The 21,053-nt window shown below is 51.3% G+C and overlaps 1 protein-coding gene across 3 annotated transcripts; it reads left to right on the forward strand.

Annotated features, from left to right (window-relative positions):
• Positions 1-1,120: 1,120 nt before the first annotated feature.
• Positions 1,121-21,014, forward strand: SHISA5 (shisa family member 5). 3 transcript variants are annotated; one of them, XM_004283967.4, is made up of 6 exons: positions 1,121-1,298; positions 4,953-5,109; positions 12,975-13,058; positions 19,266-19,381; positions 19,533-19,745; positions 19,827-21,014. In XM_004283967.4, the coding sequence occupies exons 1-6, from the start codon at positions 1,229-1,231 to the stop codon at positions 19,904-19,906; spliced, it is 720 nt and encodes a 239-aa protein (XP_004284015.1). In that variant the 5' UTR covers positions 1,121-1,228; the 3' UTR covers positions 19,907-21,014. The 3 variants fall into 3 exon arrangements, with proteins under 3 accessions (XP_004284015.1, XP_033268913.1, XP_012393747.1); XM_033413022.2 differs by lacking the exon at positions 1,121-1,298 and having other exon boundaries at positions 4,957-5,132; XM_012538293.3 differs by lacking the exons at positions 1,121-1,298; positions 4,953-5,109; positions 12,975-13,058 and adding an exon at positions 17,457-17,891.
• Positions 21,015-21,053: the final 39 nt, after the last annotated feature.

The raw sequence follows: 21,053 nt of genomic DNA on the forward strand, positions 1-21,053 counted from the left end.
CTCCCCATGGGTTTCGACAAAGTGTTTTTAAAGGCCAGGTGAAGGAGGGGAGTCACAGGGTATGTGATCAGCATGTGCACAATTCTCTGATTGGTTGATGGTGAAGTAACAGGGCCATGTCACAGGTGTTAACATTATCAATCCTGGGGCTAGGTGCTCATGATCATCAAGTAGTTAATTTCTTCCATTTGTTGGTAGTTTTAGCATCTATAAAACAACTCAGGACATGTGCATCAGATACTTCTGATTAGGTACTTCTGAGAGGAGCTACAGCGGAGGATATGGGGGAGGGGTCTGTCCAGGGAAGTCCCCATAGGGTCCTGCTCCCTTATGCCCTGACCCACAGTGAGGAGGCAGTGGAGGCCTGTTAGCCGTGGCCACATCTTAGGGTGCCTTGTGAGAACCCTGCTCTGGCAGCAGACAAGGATGGCCCAATCCTGCTGGCCCAATCCTGAGCCAGGTGATGGTTTAATGTGTGTCTGGAAACTGCCAGTTCCTTTCCCTCAGACCAGGCCATGGGAGCCAGACTTGCCCTGAGGCAGGGGTGAGCCTGCCTGGACTCAGGGTAGAGTGACCACGGGGGTAGGGGTAGGGGTGTCGTGGGTGTCGTGGCAGGAGGCAGGGGTCCCCGAAGCCTCTGAACTAGGCTTTCAGAAGGGAACCAGCGTCTGTTAGGGGCCTACTGTGTGCGGAGGTCTGCTCTGGGCGCTGTCCCCCAGCCACCCCACTTGGTCCTCGGGTACCTCCCGGGGAGTGAGGATGCCCGGGGCAAGTGAGGAACCCTAGGAGCTGGGAGGGGCTGTGTCCCGCCTGCCAGCAGAACCCAACAGGCACTCAAGTGCTAGGAAGCAGATCCCCTCAGAGACCCCCTCCGGGCCCCAGGGTGGGGACTTGGGTTGTGGGCGGACAGGGCCCCGAGAGTCGAAGTCAACTTCGGTGGTCGCCTGTGTCTGAGACCCGGTCCCGAGGAGCCGACACCGGACAGTGCCTAGCCCCGAGGCTGGGAGGGGCGTCCGCTTACCCTCTCTCGCCCTCCTCCTCCCCTCCTCTCCTTCCCGGGCGGGGTTCCCGGAACGGCCGGGCCGGGCAGGGGCGGGGCGGGGCGGGGCGGGGCGAGGCGAGGCGAGGCGAGGCGAGGCGAGGCGAGGCGAGGAAGCGGGTGGACGCGGGGGTCTCTGAGGCTACGGCCGCGCTACGACCGTCAGTCCGTCCGCCCACCCGCCCAGCCATGGCCGCGCCGGCCCCAGCGCCTCGGATCCTGCTGCTGTTGCTGTTGCTGCTACCAGCGCCTCCGGGTGGTGAGTCTTGGCGGTGGGGGAATTTATCCCTGGCAGGCATGGGGGGTGGCCACGTCGGCGCCGTCCCTGGTAGGAGCCCGGGCAGCGCCGTCCCCGCAGTGACCCCAAACGAGCCCTAATAACTTCGAGGCAGTTAGCGGACCCCACGACTGGTCTCTCCTCCACTCCAGCCTCCCTCCCGTCAGCACTGACACTGCCCAGACCCCAGGCAGCTGCCATCATCGTTCTGTCCTAGAATGGGGAGGGTGGGGGTGTCTGTCCTAGAGTGTTCCAAGGGGCTGGGTAGGATTCCCTGCCTGGCCTTAGCGAGGCATGGTGGCAGCAGGGAGGCCTGGCCCCTCCATCAGAGGCCTTCCCTCAGCCTCTGTTTATTGGCTGGGAACCTCCACACTCTGCCTCCATGGCCCTGGTATTCCTGGAGACTGCTGAAGCTGGCCCCCAGGGCTGGAGGAGACACACCGTGTGTGTTGATTGTAGACGGATGAATCACAGACGGCGGAAGCAAGGCTTGGGGGCCTTTCAGGGGTAGGGATTGGAAAAGCGCACTGCCCCCACCCACCTCCATAGGAAGCCAAAAATCCTTCTGGGGTGGGTGGTTTCCTCCAAGGGAAGGACTTTATTTCCTTGGGACTGTGGACGAATCTGGAGGACCTGGGAAAGTGAGAAGGTAGAGCCCTGTTCTCTGGTCCAGGGAGGTCTGGACAGCCTGGTTCAGAGCGTCTGGGCATCAGAAGAACGTTTGTGTCATGGGCTTTTGGCTCAAACCGACTCACCTGTGTGTGTCTTCAGGCCCAGCTTAGATGCTTGGGCTGGGCTGTGGCTGTAAAGCCTGTAATGGCCCTGCTGGAGGTAGGTTGCCCGAGCCTCCCAGTAGCATGGGCTATGCTGAGCGTACCTGCTGGCAGGTGGACAGCTGGCTACATTGGGCCTGTTGGTGGTCCCATCCTCTGCCCTGCAGCTTTGCCCAGAGCAGGGTTCTGCCTGGAGCTGCCAGGAATAAAGCATCTCCCCCACCTAGTTGTCCCTTCTCAAGGAGGTCAGTCAGTGCCTCTGCCTTTGGACCTTGCTCTGCCAGTGGCCCCAGGGTGCATGATACTGTGGGGGAGGAAAAATTTTCCCTTCTTGCCATCTAGGTTCTTTGACTGGTCTAATAATTAAATTGATGTAAGACAGATTAACAGGAGAAAAACAAAAGTTTAACTGCATACCTCCTGTATACATGAGAGAGACACAGGAAAACTGAGTAATTCCCCCAAATGGAAGCCCTCACCTTAAATACCATCTTGAACTAAAGGCAAAAGAGGATGTTGGGGGTCAGTTATGGGAAGTTACCGGGAAAAGCCCAGTAAACAAGGGTAAGGTTGTTATGTAGATTTAAACCTATGCCTTCAGCATTGATTCTAGAGATGAGGTCAACCCCCTCTTCCTAGTACAGCGAGGGAGATACACTTACAAATGGAGATTTCCTTTATACTTACAAATGTCTATTACAAAAGGGTAACTTCTTAGTTTTCAGAGCTTCTCCTATGTCTGCAGTTTCTTAAAAATAATCTGCTTAAAATAATCCTTAGGCCAAAGAGGAATATTTAGTTATTTATTTGGATGTGGACCAATTTTAAAGTCTTTATTGAATTTGTTACAATATTGCTTCTGTTTCGTGTGTTGGTTTTTTGACCACGAGGCCTGTAGGATCTTAGCTCCCCGATCAGGGATCGAACCCACACCCCTGCATTGGAAGGCGAAGTCTTAACAGTGGACTGCCAGGGAAGTCCCCAAAGAGAAATATTTAGGGGTGACAAATTTTCCCTTTCAATATACCAACCAGGCTGGGTCTCTAGACACTGCCCACTGCCCTGGGGGCATGACCAGGCTGGGTCTTTAGAGTCCCAGTGCTGTGCCAGGACTTTGTACCTCAGGGTTTATCAGGACTATCCCCAGCCTACCATAGTCATCTGGGCCTTCCTGGACTGGGTGTTCCATCTGGGGCCTGTCTAGGCAGAATCCAGGACCATTCTGTCCTGCTGGTGGGCACTAGATCTGTGCTAATGTAGCCAAAGGATGCGTGGGAACATTTGGCCGTAACATCTTCCTGGAAGTTTGCAAACTTTGTGGTCAGTTTCCACACTTGTCAGCCAGGTATACTTAGACCCCACCTCTGACTAAGAGCCTTGTGATGGTTCTGGGGCTCCACATGGTGCCATTGCCTCAGAGCCCTGGCCTCTGAGGGCACAAACATTTCCTAGGTGCCTACTGCAGGCCCAGCCCAGGGCTAAGTACCACATGGACACTTCTGTGGCGGGAGTGACTGTGGCCCATGGTGAATTGGTCAGGAGGCAGCCTGCTGTAAAGCTATAGTCTGTGAGGGCCGGCTCCTGAAGTCGTAGTGTCCAGCAGGGACTGAGGCTGCTGCGGCTGAGCGGTAGGGACAGGGAGTGAGGATTAAGAATGGGTCAGTCTGGGGCTTCCCTGGTGGCGCAGTGGTTGAGAGTCTGCCTGCCAATGCAGGGGACGCGGGTTCGTGCCCCGGTCCGGGAAGATCCCACATGCTGCGGAGCTGCTGGGCCCGTGAGCCATGGCCGCTGAGCCTGCGCGTCCGGGTCCTGTGCTCCGCAACGGGAGAGACCACAGCAGTGAGAGACCCGTGTACCACCAAAAAAAATAATAATAATAAAAGAATGGGTCAGTCTGGGCTCACCTGGTGGTGCAGTGGTTAAGAGCCCACCTGCCAATGCAGGGGACATGGGCTCGAGCCCTGGTCCGGGAAGATCCCACATGCCGTGGAGCAACTAAGCCCGTGCGCCACAACTACTGAGCCTGCACTCTAGAACCCTCAAGCCACAACTACTGAGCCCGCGAGCCACAACTACTGAAGCCTGTGCTTCTGTAGCCCGTGCTCCACAAGAGAAGGCACCACAGTAAGCCCGCACACTGCAATGAAGAGTAGCCCCCGCTCATCGCAACTAGAGAAAGCCCGTGCACAGCAACAAAGACCCAATGCAACCAAAAATAAAAAATAGTAAATAAAATAAATTAATAAAAAAAATATTAAAAAATAAAGAACGGGTCGGTCCACTTCGCGCTCCCAATGTAGGGGGGAACTAAGATCCCGCATGCCATGCAGTGTGGCCAAAAAAAATAAAAAGAACAGGTCAGTCCAGGGCCTGGTCCCCAGCAGCTGGGACTGCTGGGCTTGGGTGGCTTCTGTAGGAGGGGGCCTGGAGTAAGGCCTTGATGGGTAGGTAGATTTGAAGGTGGAGGATGGGAAACAGGTAGAATACGGGCAGAGAAGGGGGTGACCTTCAAGGTCCTTTGTAGTCTGGACCCTGCTTTGTGGACTCTGGGCTTGATCCCATGGCCTGAGAGTGGGGAGTGACCCAGTCAGACTCACACGTAGAAAGTTCACTGTCCCATCTGGAGGGCAAGTGAACTGGTGGGAGAGGGAGGGAGCCCAGCTTGGCACCTCTGCTGTGGCCCAGGGGAGAGGGAAAGGCTGGTTGGGGCAGTGGCCACAGGTGGCCAATGAGTGGGATGGCTCAGAGATGGCTTGGCATGCTGGGACCTGCTGGCCTTGCTGGGGAAGGGGCTGTATTGGCTGGGACAGGGCGGAGGCCTGGCCCCATGGCCACAGATGAACGGTGTGTTTCTCTGTTTCAGCCCACAGTGAGGTGTGTATGGTTTCCGCTGGACACAACCTCTTCCCCAAGTTCTGTCCTGATTTCTGCTGTGGCACCTGTTATGACCAATACTGCTGCTCTGATGTGCTGAAGAAATTTGTGTGGAATGGGGAAGAATGTGGTGTTCCGGAGGCCAGGTGGGTGCATCGGAGGTCACAAGGTAGGCAGCCTGAGCCTGCCCATCTTTCCTCTCAGCCCTCTCGAGATGGTGGCAGATCACTGAGGGTGGGGGACTGGGGAGTCCTTGTCCTGGGCTGGACTCCCCAGACCCTGCTCAGGTAGTCCCTTGTTCCTCTCTCCCCTACTCTCGAGGGCTGAGCTGGTTTCTCAGGGGTTCGTGGCCTCGGCGGGCCCTGTGGCTCACCCCTGGGTGTGTACTTTACCAACGTGTCCTCAGGGTGGACACCTTGGCATGAGTGTACCTCGCAGTGTGTGTGTGCACCTGGTGGGAGGTTGTATGTGATTTGTGCAGGTATCATCTTGTGGACCCTGGAGGGCATAGTGCATGGGTGTGTAGCCCACTGTGGGCCATGCCTGTGTCCTCGTGCCATGGCATGTGGATTTACACTGCATCTTGGGTTTAAACTGTTTCATAGGCTGGAACCAAGGTTCTAGGACCCTGTGTGTGTCTCCCTTTGCCACACTGTGTGTTTTGTTTGTGTTCGGCCACAGGTATAGAGGGTTGAGGTAGTCACACTGCTCAGCTCATGGCAGGTGACCGTCATTGGTCTGGGCAAGACCAGCCCTCCACCATCTTACACCATGTTATTTTAATCTCCCATGACCATTCCATTCCCCTCTTATTCTGTAGGCAACCAGTCTGTTGTATTCTTTCGATTATTTGTGTTGCAAAGTTTATATTCTGTGGGCACAGTGAACCCTCTTACTTTTTGCAGTCAGTGCAGTGTTTGTAAGACGCATCCACATTGCTGTGTGTACACCTGGCCTGTGCCCATCACTGCCATGTATTCTTTGTGGTGTGAGTCCAAAACTTGCTGTCATAGATTACTTGCTGTATATGAGGATGGTGGGCATCCTCATATACTTCCTCCTTTACAGAGCCATGTGAGAATTTCTTGCCAAGTACAGTGGAGCGAATTGCCAGGTCAGAGACATGCATGTAGTTACTGACTAAGGAGTCGCAAAATTCTCTGGGGAATGGCGACACCAGGCTGTATGCCTGATGGATCATATTCTACCGTTTTACTGCTACCCTTTTGCTGTCTTTACATTTTATAAGTGTCTTCTTTCTTTCTTTTTTTTTAAAAAATTTATTCTGGTAGCTTTAAAAAACAGGAGGATTTATTCCATTTAAGTTTAATGTAATTATTGGTATTTCTGGGATTACATTCAATATTTGCTATCTTGTTTTGTGCTTTATATTTGTCTCTCTTGTTCTATATTTCTTTCTTTTTCACTTACTGTATTGTTTTGGTTTGTTTTCATTCCATTTTTTCTTCTGTTGTTTACTTCTTTTTCTTTATTTATTGGCTGCATTGGGTCTTTGTTGCTGCGTGCGAGCTTTCTTTAGTTGCGGCAAGTGGGGGCTGCTCTTCTTTGAGGTTTGCGGGCTTCTCATTGCGGTGGCTTCTCTTGTTGTGAAGCACGGGCTCTAGGTGTATGGGCTTCAGTAGTTGTGGCATGTGGGCTCAGTAGTTGTGGCATGTGGGCTCAGTAGTTGTGGCTTGTGGGCTCTAGACCGCAGGCTCAGTAGTTGCGGCCCACGGGCTTAGTTGCTCTGAGGCATGTGGGATCTTCTTGGACCAGGGCTTGAACCCGTGTCCCCTGCATTGGCAGGCAGATTCTTAATGACTGCACCACCAGGGAAGTCCCATGTTTACTTCTTTTTCAATCTGTATACTTTTATTTTTTCTTGTCTCATCACACTGGCCAGAACCTCCAGTATAATGATGAATAGAAATGGTGAGAACAGACATCCCTGTCTTGTTCTCAATTTTAGGGAGAAAGCATTCACTATTAGGTATGATGTTAGCTGTAGCTTTTTCATAGGTGCCCTTTATTGGGTTGAGGAAGTTCCCTTCTGTTCCCAGTTTGCTTGGAGTTTTAATCATGAAGGGAATCTTGAATTTTGTCAAATATTTTTCCTGCATCTTTAGAGATAATTGGATGATTTTTCTATTTTTATTCTGTTAATATGGTAAATTATATTGATCTCATTCTTAAAGAATATTTTATCTGAGCAGGACTTAAGTTGATGGTTATTTTCTCTGACTTCCATTATCTCTGTTGAGACATCAGCTCAATAGTCAGTTGTCCATCATTTAAAAGAAATCTTTTTCTTTCCTTATGAGAGCTTTTTAAGATTTTTCTTTTCTTGTCTTTGGCATTCTTCAGTTACACTATGATATATCGAGGTATAGATTTTTAAAAATTTATGATGTTATGTTTGAGCTTCTTAAGTCTGTGGTTTAGTGACTTTCATCAGTTCTAGAAAATACTCTGCTATTCTTTAAGTATTGCCCTTCCTCCTTCTCCTTTCCTTCTGGGACTCCATTTATACATGCTGCATCTTCTCCTCCAGTGTCCACATCTCCTAGTCTCTCTTCCATATTTTCATCTCTCGGCTGCATTCTGGATAATGTCTTCTAACCTTTCAGTTCATTCAATTCTTCAAGTGTCTAATCTGCTGTTAAACTCATTCCTTGAGATTGTTTTTTGATCTGTTATGTTGTAACATATAATTCACATACAGAAAACTGCATTAAAGTAAATGTACAACTCAGCGATTTATCACAAAGCAAATATCTGCATGACCACTCTGCAGGTCAAGACATCAGAAGTCCTGTTGAGCTTACTCCCAATCACTGTCTCTCCTCTCATCCCACTAAGATAGTGATAATTCTTAACTTTTATATAGCCTTGCTTTTCTTTAGAGCTGTAATACCCAAACATGCATCCCTAAGTTCTATAGTTTAGTTTTTTTATTGGGGTTGGGGGCAGTATATATCATACATACATAAAAGTACACAAATATAAAGTGTACAGTTCAGTGAATTACTGCAGAGTAAACACATCCACATCCACGTAACCACCACCTATCCAGGGCAAGAATTAGCACATCACAGCATCCCAGAAGCCCCCTCATGTTACTTACCAATCAGTATTCCCTCTGTTATCCCCAAAGGTAACCATTAAACTGCTATACCTGTTAAACACACACACACACACACAGACATACACATGACGTCATACATCTATTTCCTATCTGGTTTCTTTCTCTCAACATGTGAGTTTCATCCATGTTGTGTTGTCTGTTCATTTCCATTGGTGTATGTTAAGTTTTATACCACAGTTGATCCATTTTAATGTTGATGGACATCTGGATTGTTTCTTCCTTTCCTCCCTCCCTCCCTCCCTCCCTCCCTCCCTTCCTTCCTTCCTTCCTTTCTTTCGCTATAACAAATAATGCTGCTTTGAGCATCTTTGTACATATCTTTTAGTGCACATGTATATGGATTTCTTTTAAGTATGCCTAGTAGTAGTAGTGCATGTAAGTAGAGATCAAATTTCATTTTTTAATTTGGGTATTCAGTTGACCCAGCGCCACTTATTGAGAAAACTATCCTTTTTTTCTGTCACTCTACAGTGCCAAGTTTGTTACAGATTGAGTGTCCACATATGCGTGTCTGTCTCTAGGTTCTCTATTATGTTACATTGGTCTGTTTGTCTGTCCCTGGGCTAAAGCAGACTCAATTACTGTGTCTTTATAATAATCTTTGATATTCTTCAATATTGTCTAAGTGATTTAAAAAATAATTAATTAATTTATTTATTTTTGGCTGCATTGGGTCTTCGTTGCTGCGCGCGGGCTTTCTCTAGTTGCGGCGAGCCAGGGCTACTCTTCATTGTGGTGCGCGGGCTTCTCATTGCGGTGGCTTCTCTTGTTGTGGAGCACAGGCTCTAGGCATACAAGCTTCAGTAGTTGTGGCTTTCGGGCTCTAAAGCTCAGGCTCAGTAGTTGTGGTGCCCAGGCTTAGTTGCTCTGCGGCATGTGGGATCTTCCCGGACCAGGGCTCGAACCCGTGTCCCCTGCATTGACAGGAGGATTCTTAACCACTGTGCCACCAAGGAAGCCCTGGCAGGCGGATTCTTAATCACTGAGTCACCAGAGAAGTCCTACATTCTTTCTTAAAGGATATTTTTCCTCGTTATAGATTTCTAGGTTGGCAGTTATTAACTTTCAGCACTTTGAAGTTATCAAATTTCAGCACTTTTTTTTTAAAGATCAATTTATTTATTTGTTTTTTATAAATTTATTTATTTATTTTTGGCGGCATTGGGTCTTCGTTGCTGCGCGCGGGCTTTCTCTAGTTGTGGTGAGCGGGGGCTACTCTTCGTTGCAGTCTGTGGGCTTCTCATTACGGTGGCTTCTCTTGTTGTGGAGCATGGGTTCTAGGCGTGCGGGCTCAGTAGTTGTGGCTCGCGGGCTCTAGAGTGCAGGCTTAGTATTTGTGGCACACAGGCTTAGTTGCTCTGTGGCATGTGGGATCTTCCCAGACCAGGGCTCAAACCCATGTACCCTGAATTGGCAGGCAGATTCTTAACCACTGCACCACCAGGGAAGCCCTAAAGTTCAGCACTTTGAAGCTTTCATTCCATTGTCTTCTTTTTTTAAAAAAAAATATTTATTTATTTATTTATTTGGCTGCGTCGGGTCTTCATTGTGGCGTGTGGGATCTTTTAGCTGTGGCATGGGATGTAGTTCCCTGACCAGGCCCCCTGCATTGGGAAGGCAGAGTCTTAGCCACTGGACCACAAGGGAAGTTCCCTCATTCCATTAACTCCTGGTGTCTGTTGTTTCTGTTGAGTAATCAGCTGATGGCTTTATTATTGCTCCTTTGCAAGCAACATATCTTTTCTCTGACTAATTTTTAAGTTTTTCCTCTTTGTATTTGGTTTTCAGCAGTTTTACTATGATGTGCCTAAGTGTGCTTTTCTTTGAATTTTTGCTGCTTGGGGTTCACAGTACTTCTGGAATTGTTGGCTTGTTTTTTTTGTTTTTGTTTTTGCTAGGAGAAAAACAAACAATTTTAATAGCATGTATATCTCCTGCATTTATGGGAGATATCCAGGAAAACTGAGTAACTCCAGCCATCATCTTTTTAAATATTGCTTCTGCCCCATTCTCACACTTCTCCCTCTAGGACTCTAATTACACACATGTAAGACCTTTTGTAAATTGTATTCCGTATTTCACCTACTCTCTTTTGTATTTACATTTACCATCTTTTTGTGTCTCCAGGCTTTAGTGTATATATATTTGTTTGGGCCTATCCTCCAATTGTTTAATTGTATCTTGCACTGTGTCTAATAAATTATTATTATTATTTTATTTTTTTATTATTATTTTTTGCGGTACGCGGGCCTCTCACTGTTGTGGCCTCTCCTGTTGCGGAGCACAGGCTCTGGACGCGCAGGCTCAGCGGCCATGGCTCACGGGCCCAGCCGCTCCGCAGCATGTGGGATCTTCCCGGACCGGGGCACGAACCTGCGTCCCCTGCATCGGCAGGCAGACTCTCAACCACTGTGCCACCAGGGAAGCCCATAAATTACATTTTTGTGTGTAATTTTTTAGTTCTAGAATTTTTGTTTCTTTTTTATATTTCAAGTTCTCCTAAACTGCTTAATTTTTTTCCTTTCATCTCCTTGAACAAAGTATGTTTTGTTTTGTTTTTTAATATTTATTTACTTATTTGGTTGCACTGGGTCTTAGTTGTGGCAGGTGGGCTACTTAGTTGCAGCTTGCTGGCTCCTTAGTTGCAGCAGGTGGGCTCCTTAGTTGTGGCATGTGAGCTTCTTATTTGCGGCACATGGGCTCCTTAGTTGTGGCATGCAAACTCTTAGTTGTAGCATGCGTGTGGGATCTAGTTCCCTGATGAGGGCCTCCTGCATTGAGAGCACAGAATCTTATCCACTGTGCCACCAGGGAAGTCCCAAAGTGTTTTTTTTAAACTTAATTTCATTTTTATAAAGCAGGTTCTTATTAGTTATCTTAAAGTATGTTTTGTTTTAATGTTAGGGTGTGATAACTTCAATATTTAAAGCCCTTGTGGATATTTCAGTTGTTTCTGTTGTTTTCTAGTCATGTTGTCTAGTGTCCTAGTGTTCCTGAAAATCTTCAGTTGTGTGCCAAACATTGCATTTGCAAAATTGATTGTAAACATTTGGACCTTAGGACTTCCTCCAGGGAGGATTGATATTGCTTTTGCCAGGGACATGAGCACTCTAAGGTCACCTTGGCCTAATTGCAGAGCTGAGCTGAGAAACTCATGCTGAGTTGCTCCTTGCTTTTCAGGACCCAGCCCAAGTGGGTGGGAATCATCAGGGCTTGCCCACCTGCTGGCCTCTGGATATAATTTCTGCCACCTGAGGCTTTCAGAAATGCTGCTCTCAGCTGCCCCTCTGAAATAGGCTAATGCCCCCAGGAGAAAAGGGGCTTCAGATGCCAGGCCCACCTCTGTGGAAGTCTCTTCCCAGCCACACACTCCCCCCGCCCTCCCTGCATCCCAGCTTGGTGTGCTTTACTCTTGTTATTGCTTGCCAACGCACACACACTGAAGTTTTAAAGAATATTTTCTTCTCAGCTTTACTTGTCCTTCAAAGTTAGTACGGTATAGTTGTTCCTAATGCTCTTGCATTTTTTTCTTTGTTTCTTGAATTTTATTTTGTTAATTTGTTGAGAATTTATTTTGAGAATTTTCAAATACATACAAAAGCAGAGAGAATAATAAATCCATATATCCATCACCTGCTCCCATAGTTATCAATACTCTAACATTAGTGTTCCATATACCTCCCACTACTTTTGTTTTCTGGATTATTTTAAAACCCATCCCAGGCATAAAAATTTCTCCTTAAATATTAGTTATCTGCAGAAGTGAGTCCTTTAAAAAGAAATATAATTATATATCAGGAACACACTTGGCACAATTAACAGCAGTTCATTAATAGCTTTCTGTACTAGTCTGTCTTCAGTTGCCTCCATTTGTTTCAAAAATGCCTTTTCACAGGTGGTTTGTTCAATTCAAACAGTTATTATCATTTTGGGGAGGGGGGCCGCACAATGAGGCTTGTGCGATCTTAGCTCCCTGACCAGGGATTGGACCCAGGCCTCGGCAGTGAGAGCGCCAAGTCCTAATCACTGGACCACCAGAGAATTCCCAGACAGTTATTATTTTTAAAATCTCTCTTGTGTCTATAGTTTACTCCTTTTCCTTCTGTATTTTTATCTTTTTGCGTCTTTTCTCCTTTTCTTGATTAGTCTTGCCAGAGGTCCACCAGCTTTCGTTCTGTTAATCTTCTCTTATTTTCCATGGCTGCTATTCTCTTTTATTTTTGCAGTTATCTTTATTAATTCCTTCCTTATTTGGGAGGTTTGTTCTATTACATTTTTCCCATCTTCTTCAGTTTACTACCATCTCAGTATTAAAGCTATAATTTCCTTCTAAGAACCCTTTAGCTGTGTTTCACAAATTTTGACCAGTGGTATTTTTATTATCATTCAGTTTTACAGATTTCTTAATTTCCTCTATGATTTCTTATTTAAGCCACAGCTCTTTTGTTGCTGCTGTTGCTGTAATATGTTAGTTTCCCAAGGTATGAGGGTTTTTTTTTAGGATTTTTTTCTTTAATTTTGTAGCGTGTGTCTTTTGTTACTGATTTATAACTTCATCCCATTGTGATTGAAGATACTTTGTATGATAACTGTCTTTTCAGATCTCTTGAGACTGGTTTTGTGGCCTAACATGTGGTCTGTCCTAGAGAACGTTCGATGTGCACTTTAGAAGGATGTGTGGCTTTGTAGCCTGAGATCTTGGTGTGTGTGATATCCGTCCTCCAGAGGCCCCCAGGGCTACTTCTCTGGCCCAGTATGGGGCTGGCTTTCATGCATGTTCTGTGTGTGTGCTAAGTTAGTGTTTGTTCGTTCTCGGTGTGCTGGGTGGGGCGCAGGCATGTTAATTGTGAGGTTTCCTTTTTGCAGCGTCCCCACCAACGTGGAGCCACCGGAACAGCTGGGCTCAACACTGAAGTTTCGCTTTAGCCTGGACAGCGACCCCATGTCTGGGTAAATAAAACCTGCAGTCTGGGTACATCTTCCTGGAAGAGGTGACAAGGGGGCTCAGGAGGGCTGTGGGGACTGGGATGGCACAGAGTCCTTGGCCTAGAGCCTCAGGGAAGCTGTCACCATATCTGACCTCCAGGACCTTTGATCCTTGTGTTGGGTGTCTTCATCATTGTGCCAGGGATGGGGGAGACTGTGGTTGGGGGTTCACGATGGAAAGGCCAGGTGTGGGTGTTCATATTGACCTAGGTGATGGTGTGGGCACAGGTGACCTATGGATGTAGGTGATGGGGATGATAGTGGCAAAAGGTGATAGTGATGCGGCAGTGGTGGCAGGGATGAGATGATGGGGGCTACAATGCTGAGTGTGTGGTGATGGTACAGTGGTGGTGCTGGGTACAGTGGTGGTGGGGAGAGGCCCTGACAATAACCACGACCCACAAACCCTGACACAGAGACGGTGCATCATCAGTTATCCCAGCATCTTTACCCCACAATAATCACCCCATCACTCTGCACCCCGCACCACCATTGCCCGCATCACTGTCACCACTGCCACCATTACCCCAACACCAATACCCACCACCAGCATCCCTATCACATCTGGCTTCCTGGTCCGGGATAGGGTGATGGTAGATGATGGTGGATGTGTGGTAATGGGGGAGTAGTGCGTGTTGATGGTGTAGAGGCTGATGGTAATGGGGGCTATGGTGGGGCTCTGTAATGGGGTGACAGGCAGGTGTATGATGGTAGGAGGTGATGGTGGTGATGGGGGACAGTGACAGGGAGATGTGATAAGGATGCTGGTGGTGGGTATTGGTGTTGGGGTAATGGTGGCAGTGGTGAAAGTGACAGGGGCAATGGTGGTGTGGGGTGCATAGTGATGGGGTGATTATTGTGTAGTAAAGATGCTGGAATAACTGATGATGCACAGTCTGTGTCAGGGTTTGTGGGTCATGGTTATTGTCAGGGCCTTCCCTTCAGGGGGCCGGGGAATACCCCAATTGCCCAAACTCCAGTCCCCTTGGCCAGGTTCCTGCGCTGTCTTGTTGCCACCGTGACGGGTGTTGTGATGCACATTTCGCGTGGATGGAATGGGCGTGCAGCTGCTTGTGTGTTTTCCTGGCGGAGTCTGTTCCACGTGCCATCTGCCCTCTACCTCGGTGGATCTAGAAGCGCCTCTGAGAAGGTCCACCTAGGCCTTGTTGCCCCTTTGGAGGAAGAGACTTTGGGCTCTGGGCCTGTGTAGTGGGGTCCAGGTTCTTGCCCTGTCCCATCTTGCCCTGTGGGCCTGGGTGAGTGTGGGCCTCTTTGGCTGCAGAGGAATTGGGGCAGGGCTCCTGTGAGTGGGGGAGGGGAAGAGGTGCAGCTTTGCTCCTAGGCAACCGTGGCTGGGCCTCCTCCCTCTGTTCTGCCCGCTGATCCTGTTCCCTATGTTGGTCAGAGACTGAGACCTGGAAGCGCCACTCCCTCTACATGCAGGGAGCACCCCGTTGCTGAGGCCCGAGGCTGTGGGCTTTCAGTTGGCCCCACATGGGGGTCTGATGTCCAGTCAGTGTGGGCCTCGTCCTGGGCAGGCACCATGGAGGGCTCTGGGCAGTGCTGGGGTCTGAATGGTGTTTTAGGATGAAGACCACTCTGGCTGCTCCCCGGAGTATGTCAGCAGCTGGCGGGGAGCCTGGACCATGGCTTCCTGGTCCAGGTGTTGTAGGCCAGAGAGAGGCTGGGCTGGCGGGGTGAGGTGAGGTGCGGCTGCTTGCTAGGAAGGTTGCCAGGGAAGGGGCCGCGGTGTGGTGTCCTGCTCTCTGCCCTGCATGGGGAGATACGGGACAGAGGAGGAGTGGGTTTCGGATGAAGGGCTCGGATTTGGGTGGGATTGAGTGTGTTGAGGGTCAGCTGCATGAGGAGCTGGAGAGGGTTCAGAGAGGGGGAAGGAACGTGGAAGGTGGCCTGGTTTGTGAGTGAGTACTGAGCACTGTGTGAGAAAGGTGGGTTCCACACTGCAGAACAAGGTCCCCCAGGAGGCAGAGGAGAAGTGGCTTCCCGGGGCCAGCTCAGGAGCATCTCCCCCCACCTCCTGCAGATGCGGAGGTGTGAGTGTCCTGCTGCCTCCCCACCAGGCCATCTTGCCCATCTGCTGGGAGTGCAGATGCTGCTCAGCCCCCTTGGGCCCCCACCCCATCCTGCCCCATATCTCCTCTGCTTCTGAGCAGAGCCCCAGCGTGGTGCACAGCACCTGCCTTACAAAGGTTTAGGGCTCCAGGAGTAGGTGCTGGGAGGGTGGAGGGATGGGGTCATCAGTGACACGTCTTCTGTGGATGCCCCCAGGTGATCGCCCCCCTGGGCCCCAAAGAGACATCCTCTCCTGTGAGCATTCGTGTGATGCCCCCTCGGCCAAGGGCACTGTTGTTTGTCCATTGGAGCGTTGGTTCCTTGGTGGGGTCCAGCCCTGGTTGGAAGCTCGGGGGACACTTGACAGGGGAAGGACCCTATGTGCTGAGGGGGCCTGTGCCAGCTCTGCCCCCCTCCCCACCTCCGACCCCTCCCGCTTCATTCTTGGACTTCACCCCCCTACCCCCGCTCTTCCTCTGGGTGACTCCTTGGGTTCTCCAAGAACGAGGCACCAGTTCAGAGCACAGCGATGCAGATGAGACCACATCTGCCTGTCATGGCCTGGGCTCAATGCTCCCCATGGTGTGGCCATGTTACCTGTGGGTCTTCCACCCACTCTCCGCTTTGGCAGGTGACTCCTGTCCTGCCCTGTTGATGGTCAGTGGCTGGTTCTCTCCCCAGAGCTTCCTTGGTTCCCTGTCATGGTTCTTTTGGGTCCTGATTTCATTGTCCCTTCCTAGCTCCTTTCACTCACAGGATGATCAGGCAGGAATGGTGTGTCTTGAAGCACCCGAGTGGTGGAACTGCTGGCTCCAGGCTCCAGGCAGGTCACTGCTGACCCTCTGCGCTGACTCTGCTGTGATGGTGCAGGGGGAGGGCAGGGAGGTCCACTAGGTGAGGTGTGGGCATCGCCAACCTGTGTCAGTTCTCAGCCCTCACTGCGCTCCTTCCGCAGCTCTCTCACCCAGTGTGTCACGGCCGCGTGCTGCCTGGCCAGCGTCGCGGTGAGAGTGCTGGTGTCTCAGTTCCAGAGACGGCCCTCTCGGTGTCTGGACGTTGGAAGTCTTTGGCCTCCTAGGGACCGTCCCATTCAGCCCCGCTGCAAGCTCCTTGCCTGGGCTCTTGTTCCCCTGGCCTTCTGTCCCTTCCTGCCTAGGCCAACTCTGCCTTCTGAACTTGGCCTTTGGGCTCCTTGATCTGGGAGGTAGCCTCAGCCTTGGGAAGCCCCATTGCTTCCTCTCGGAGGTGTGGTTCCATTAGTGTCGTGGCCTGTTGTGGCCACAGGCCCCTGCCCCACTCTGCAACCACCCCTCAAATATTGCTGTTCCTCAGGGCAATGTGCCTTGCTGTCCTACTAGGTGCTGCCCATGGGGTCCCTGAGTGAATTTATTCATTTGTTAAATACTTATTGAGCACCTCCTGTATGTCCAGTCACTGGAGATACAGTGATGGTCCAGAGCTGGTGCAGTCTGTGCATCCATGAATCCACAGGCTGGAGGTAAGATGCACATTAGTCAAACGCTCACACAAAGGAGTGTGTGTTTATAAACTGAGGTAGACAAGAATTTGATTTGTAAGAGCACTTATCGAGGAGCCTTACCTCATCTGCATGGTCAGGGAAGGTGTCCCTGAGGAAGTGATGTTTTGAGCTGAGGTCTGAAAAGTGACCAAGGGGTCACTTTGTGTAGGGGTGGGAGGAAGAGAAGAGCAGACGGGGCAGTTGGGCGGGAGGAAATGCGTGTGCAAAGGCCCTGAGGTAGGACACAGCATGGTGCTTTCAAAAGCTGAAAAGGAGGGTGATGTGGCTGGAGCACACAGGAGGGAGGCTGGGAGTGCCAGGCCACACAAGTTTTATCTTATTTACACTTTTAATTAAGATTAACATTTGCCTATTGTAAGTGTTACTATCTGGTAAGACAAATCCTAGATTTTTTTCCTTTTATTACCAACTATTATATATGTATTTATATATGTATACACACACACACAGAGAAAAGTACAGATACACACACACATCACACGAAGTTTAACAAGTAAATTATAAAGCAAATTCCTGTGTGACCGCAGGAGCTACAGGAGCCATACTAGGCTTTCGAGCAGGAGTGACAAGATAAGACCTGACAGGGTGGCCAAGGGGACTTGGGGAGGCATCTGCATCTTCCTGGTGAGGCAGGTTCAGGTTCAGGCAGGTTTGTGGCTTGGAGCATGTGCTGGTGGGAGAGGAGGAGCTGAGGGGACGGGCCGGCGGGCCCCCGGGTCTGCTGGTAGGCTTAGATGGCTGAAGGAGCCCATCGAGGGGACCGCTGGAACAGGGCTGGCCGGCTGAGCTGGGCGGAGCAGGAGCGTGGTTTGGGGACCCTAGGCGGGGCATGTCTTGGACCCCGTGGTAGTGCTGTCCTGGACAGTGGGGTGGAGAAGCTGGGCCTGGGCAGGCAGGGCTGAGGAGGCAGCTCCGGGAAGACAGCCGAGCACTTTCCTCCCCACTCCTGGCCCCAGCTTGGAGCGCAGCTGGGAGCAGCTGGGGCGCCCGCCAGCCGCACTGTGTCTTTAAGAGGCCCCGCATCTCTCCTTCCTGCCTCTGACGTCAGGGGTAGGGGAGGGCCGAGGAGATTTGCTTTACTTTTCCTGGAAAGGGGAGGAGATTGAAACCGAGTGGCCTCATGATGGAAAGGGGAAGTCCGGGGGTGCAGGAGGCCCCTAAGTGAAGGTGGAGGCTAACATGGGGTGAGCTTGGGCGCCATACTGTGTGTCAGAGACAGAGACAGAAGAGAGAGAAAGAGAGATTAGAGATCGGTGGTGGTGGCCCTACAGTTGAGTGCTATTGATTGCGTGTGAACGTGGGTGTGCGTGTCTACATCCCTGGGTCAGTGGAGGGTCTGGGAGGAGCCTGTGGGTGAGGAGCAGTGACAGGCTCCTCTGGTTCGGCAGGAAGGTACCTCCTGACGGTCCTGTCTTGGGGCCTTGTTCTGGGCCTCACAGTGGCCAATGGCTCCTATTTTACGAACGCAGTCAGGTATTTTGAGTCTGGAGTGTGAAGGGTCTGTCCTTAGTCTGTCCCAAAGCTGTGCACCGGGCCTTGCTGAGCTTGTGCTGCCCGTCTGGGCTGCGAGATGGAAGACCCTCCACCCAAGGCGGGGCGCAGGGGAGTGCCCAGCCTTCCCCCAGGCCTCAGGGGAGGCGAATGCCTAAAGCTCACCAAGCCCCTTCCACGTTTTGATGTGCTTGGTGCAGTTGCCTTTTACTGGCACACTGCTTGGCCTCGGGGAACAGGGGAGGACAGCTTGGGGCTGTGGCTGTGCCCTTGAAGGTCGGCTTTGGTGAACTTCCCACCACGGCCTGCGTTCTCGGGGGGCGGGCTCTCCACTTGGTCCTGGTCCTTGCTGAGGGGCCTGCGTGGGCAGGGAGGCGGCCTCTTCAGAAGGCAGGGCCCCTCCAGCCCCGCCTGGCTCTTACTTTACCCACCTGCCCTTCTGGTCAGAGCGAGGGTGTATGTGGACACCTGGCACAGTGCTTGGCACCCAGCAAGCTCACCGTCACTCTGGGGGCCAGCAGCCCTACCCTGGGCTCGCTGCGTGCCTCACTTCACTGTCCTGGCCACACCAGCCTCCCCTTTCCTGGAACTTCTCCCCGTTTTCGTTACCTGTGCTTCCTGAGTCATTTTCCCTTCAACACCTGCCTCCTCTAATAATCTGTGGGCTCCCAGAGGCCATGAGTTGGTCTGTCTTGCCCACCTCTGAGTTTTTGGTTCAAGCCACACAGTGCCTGGCTTGTGGCATGTACTCGATGGGCATCTGCCGCTGGCTCGGTGGGGATAGACAAGATGTGTGTATGGGGGAGGCACCTGAAGAACTCTCTCCCGTGCTCCTGAGGGTGTGGCCAGGGGCCCCCCGCTGGGTGACTCTCAGTCAACCCCATTTTACACTTGAGGAAACACCTGAGGCTGAAACAGGTTCAAGCTACATACCCCAGAGGTTGCTCTATCTGTGTTGCCCAGAGTCTCCTCTGGCAAGAGGGGTGCACCTTGGGCATGGGTGTGGTGTGGACTGCTGGTCCTAGGTAGGGGAGAGAGGCCCTGGGCCTTGACTGGCTTTTTGGCAGGTTTGGAACGACTGTGGCCGTCGGACTGACCATCTTTGTGCTCTCCGTTGTCACTATCATCATCTGCTTCACCTGCTCCTGCTGTTATTTGTACAAGATGTGCCGCCGACCGCGTCGTAAGCATCTCCAGCCCACCTGCCCCACTGTGACCCCTTGTGTGAGGGTGCCGACCCCGGGTGGTGGGTGTGGTTTACCAGGGGCCTGACGGAGCTGAGCTGGAGGGAGGGGTGGCAGGCCTGAGGGTCCTAACTGGGACTCTCTTTTCAGCGGTCGTGACTACCACCACGGCCACCACAGTAGTGCACACCCCTTACTCGCAAGCTCCAAGTGTGCCGCCCAGCTACCCCGGACCAACGTACCAGGGCTACCACCCCATGCCCCCCCAGCCAGGGATGCCAGCAGCGCCGTACCCCACACAGTACCCACCACCCTACCTGGCCCAGCCCATGGGCCCCCCCGCCTACCATGAGACAGTGGCTGGTGAGTACCCCTACCGACTCCAACTGTGCCGGACCCCCTGCAGCCATGCCCACCGCCAACCAGTGTCCTCTCTATTTTCAGGAGGTGCAGCCATGCCCTACCCTGCAAGCCAGCCTCCTTACAATCCAGCCTACATGGACCCCCCGAAGGCGGCCCCCTGAGCACAACATTGCATCTCTGGCTGCCACTTGATCTGTCATGTGTGTGTGAATGGGTATGCAGGCACGGTCCTTTTCTCCCTGTGCGTGGTGTGTGTGTCCTGTTTGTACATGAGGCTTCTTGTGATGCCAGTGAGGGGCTGGGAACAATTCTTGCCAGAGTTGCTGGGACCACACTCTGTTGCCTTCCTCACTCGAAATTATGCTTCCTGAAATCTCAAGCAAAATTCAAAGAACAGTTCTTTTCTAGACCACCCCAGGGAGAGCAAGTGGGGCTTGTCACACTAGGATAGTACAGACTTTTGCCGGCAGGATGCACACGTGTTCCAGTTTCTGCAGAATGGCTAGCCATTGCTCAAGGCCACGGCTTGTCCCCAGGCTTGTCTTTGAAGAACCCGAGGATGATGCAGGCAGGTGGGTGAGGCTTGGGAACTGGCTACAGGTGGGTCTCAACCCTTACCCATAGCTCCCTGAGCCTGTGCCATGCCCAGTGGAGGGTGGGCAGCCTCCTGATATCAAAACGCCTCAGGCAGAACCCCACCCTCCCCTGAGCGCTGTGTGCCTGGTCTGTGTTCTTGCATCCCTCCTGGGACCACCTGGAGGCCCACATTTACCCTCGGTCTGGCTGCCCTGGTTGGCTCTGGCCGCCACCTTAAGTGGGCAGGGTGGCCTCTGTCCACCTACACACTCAGGTGTCCTCCCTGCAGTGTTTTTGTTTTACTTTTAGCTAAGTATTTTGCCTGTTTTCTGTTTCAAAATGTGTGTAATAGTTGCTGTGAGGCTGAAACCCCTGGGTCCTGGAGGAAAATTGCCCCAGAGAGCAGAGGAACTCTGATGTCTGATAGTCCCTGCTTCCCCAGCGCCAGCCTCACAGGCTTTCCAGCTCCTGTACCCCAGGCCACAGTTTGTCTTGGCAGTGGGGACGCCTGGGCCAAGGTGTCGTCTGGACCAAAGGTGGAGGGGACCCTTGGTGGCTGCTCTTGGCCCAGACACATACCTCGCTGTTCCCTATCCCTCCGTTAACGTCTCACCACATAGTAGCTTTGTACCTGTTGATGTGTTTGGAGTCTAGGGTCTGCACCCTTGTTTATAATAAATCCAACTATTTGGAGCTGCTGTCTCCTTCCTTGGCTGCTGGGATTGGGTTTTA

Source organism: Orcinus orca, chromosome 10, assembly GCF_937001465.1.
Source record: "Orcinus orca chromosome 10, mOrcOrc1.1, whole genome shotgun sequence".
NCBI lineage: Eukaryota > Metazoa > Chordata > Mammalia > Artiodactyla > Delphinidae > Orcinus > Orcinus orca.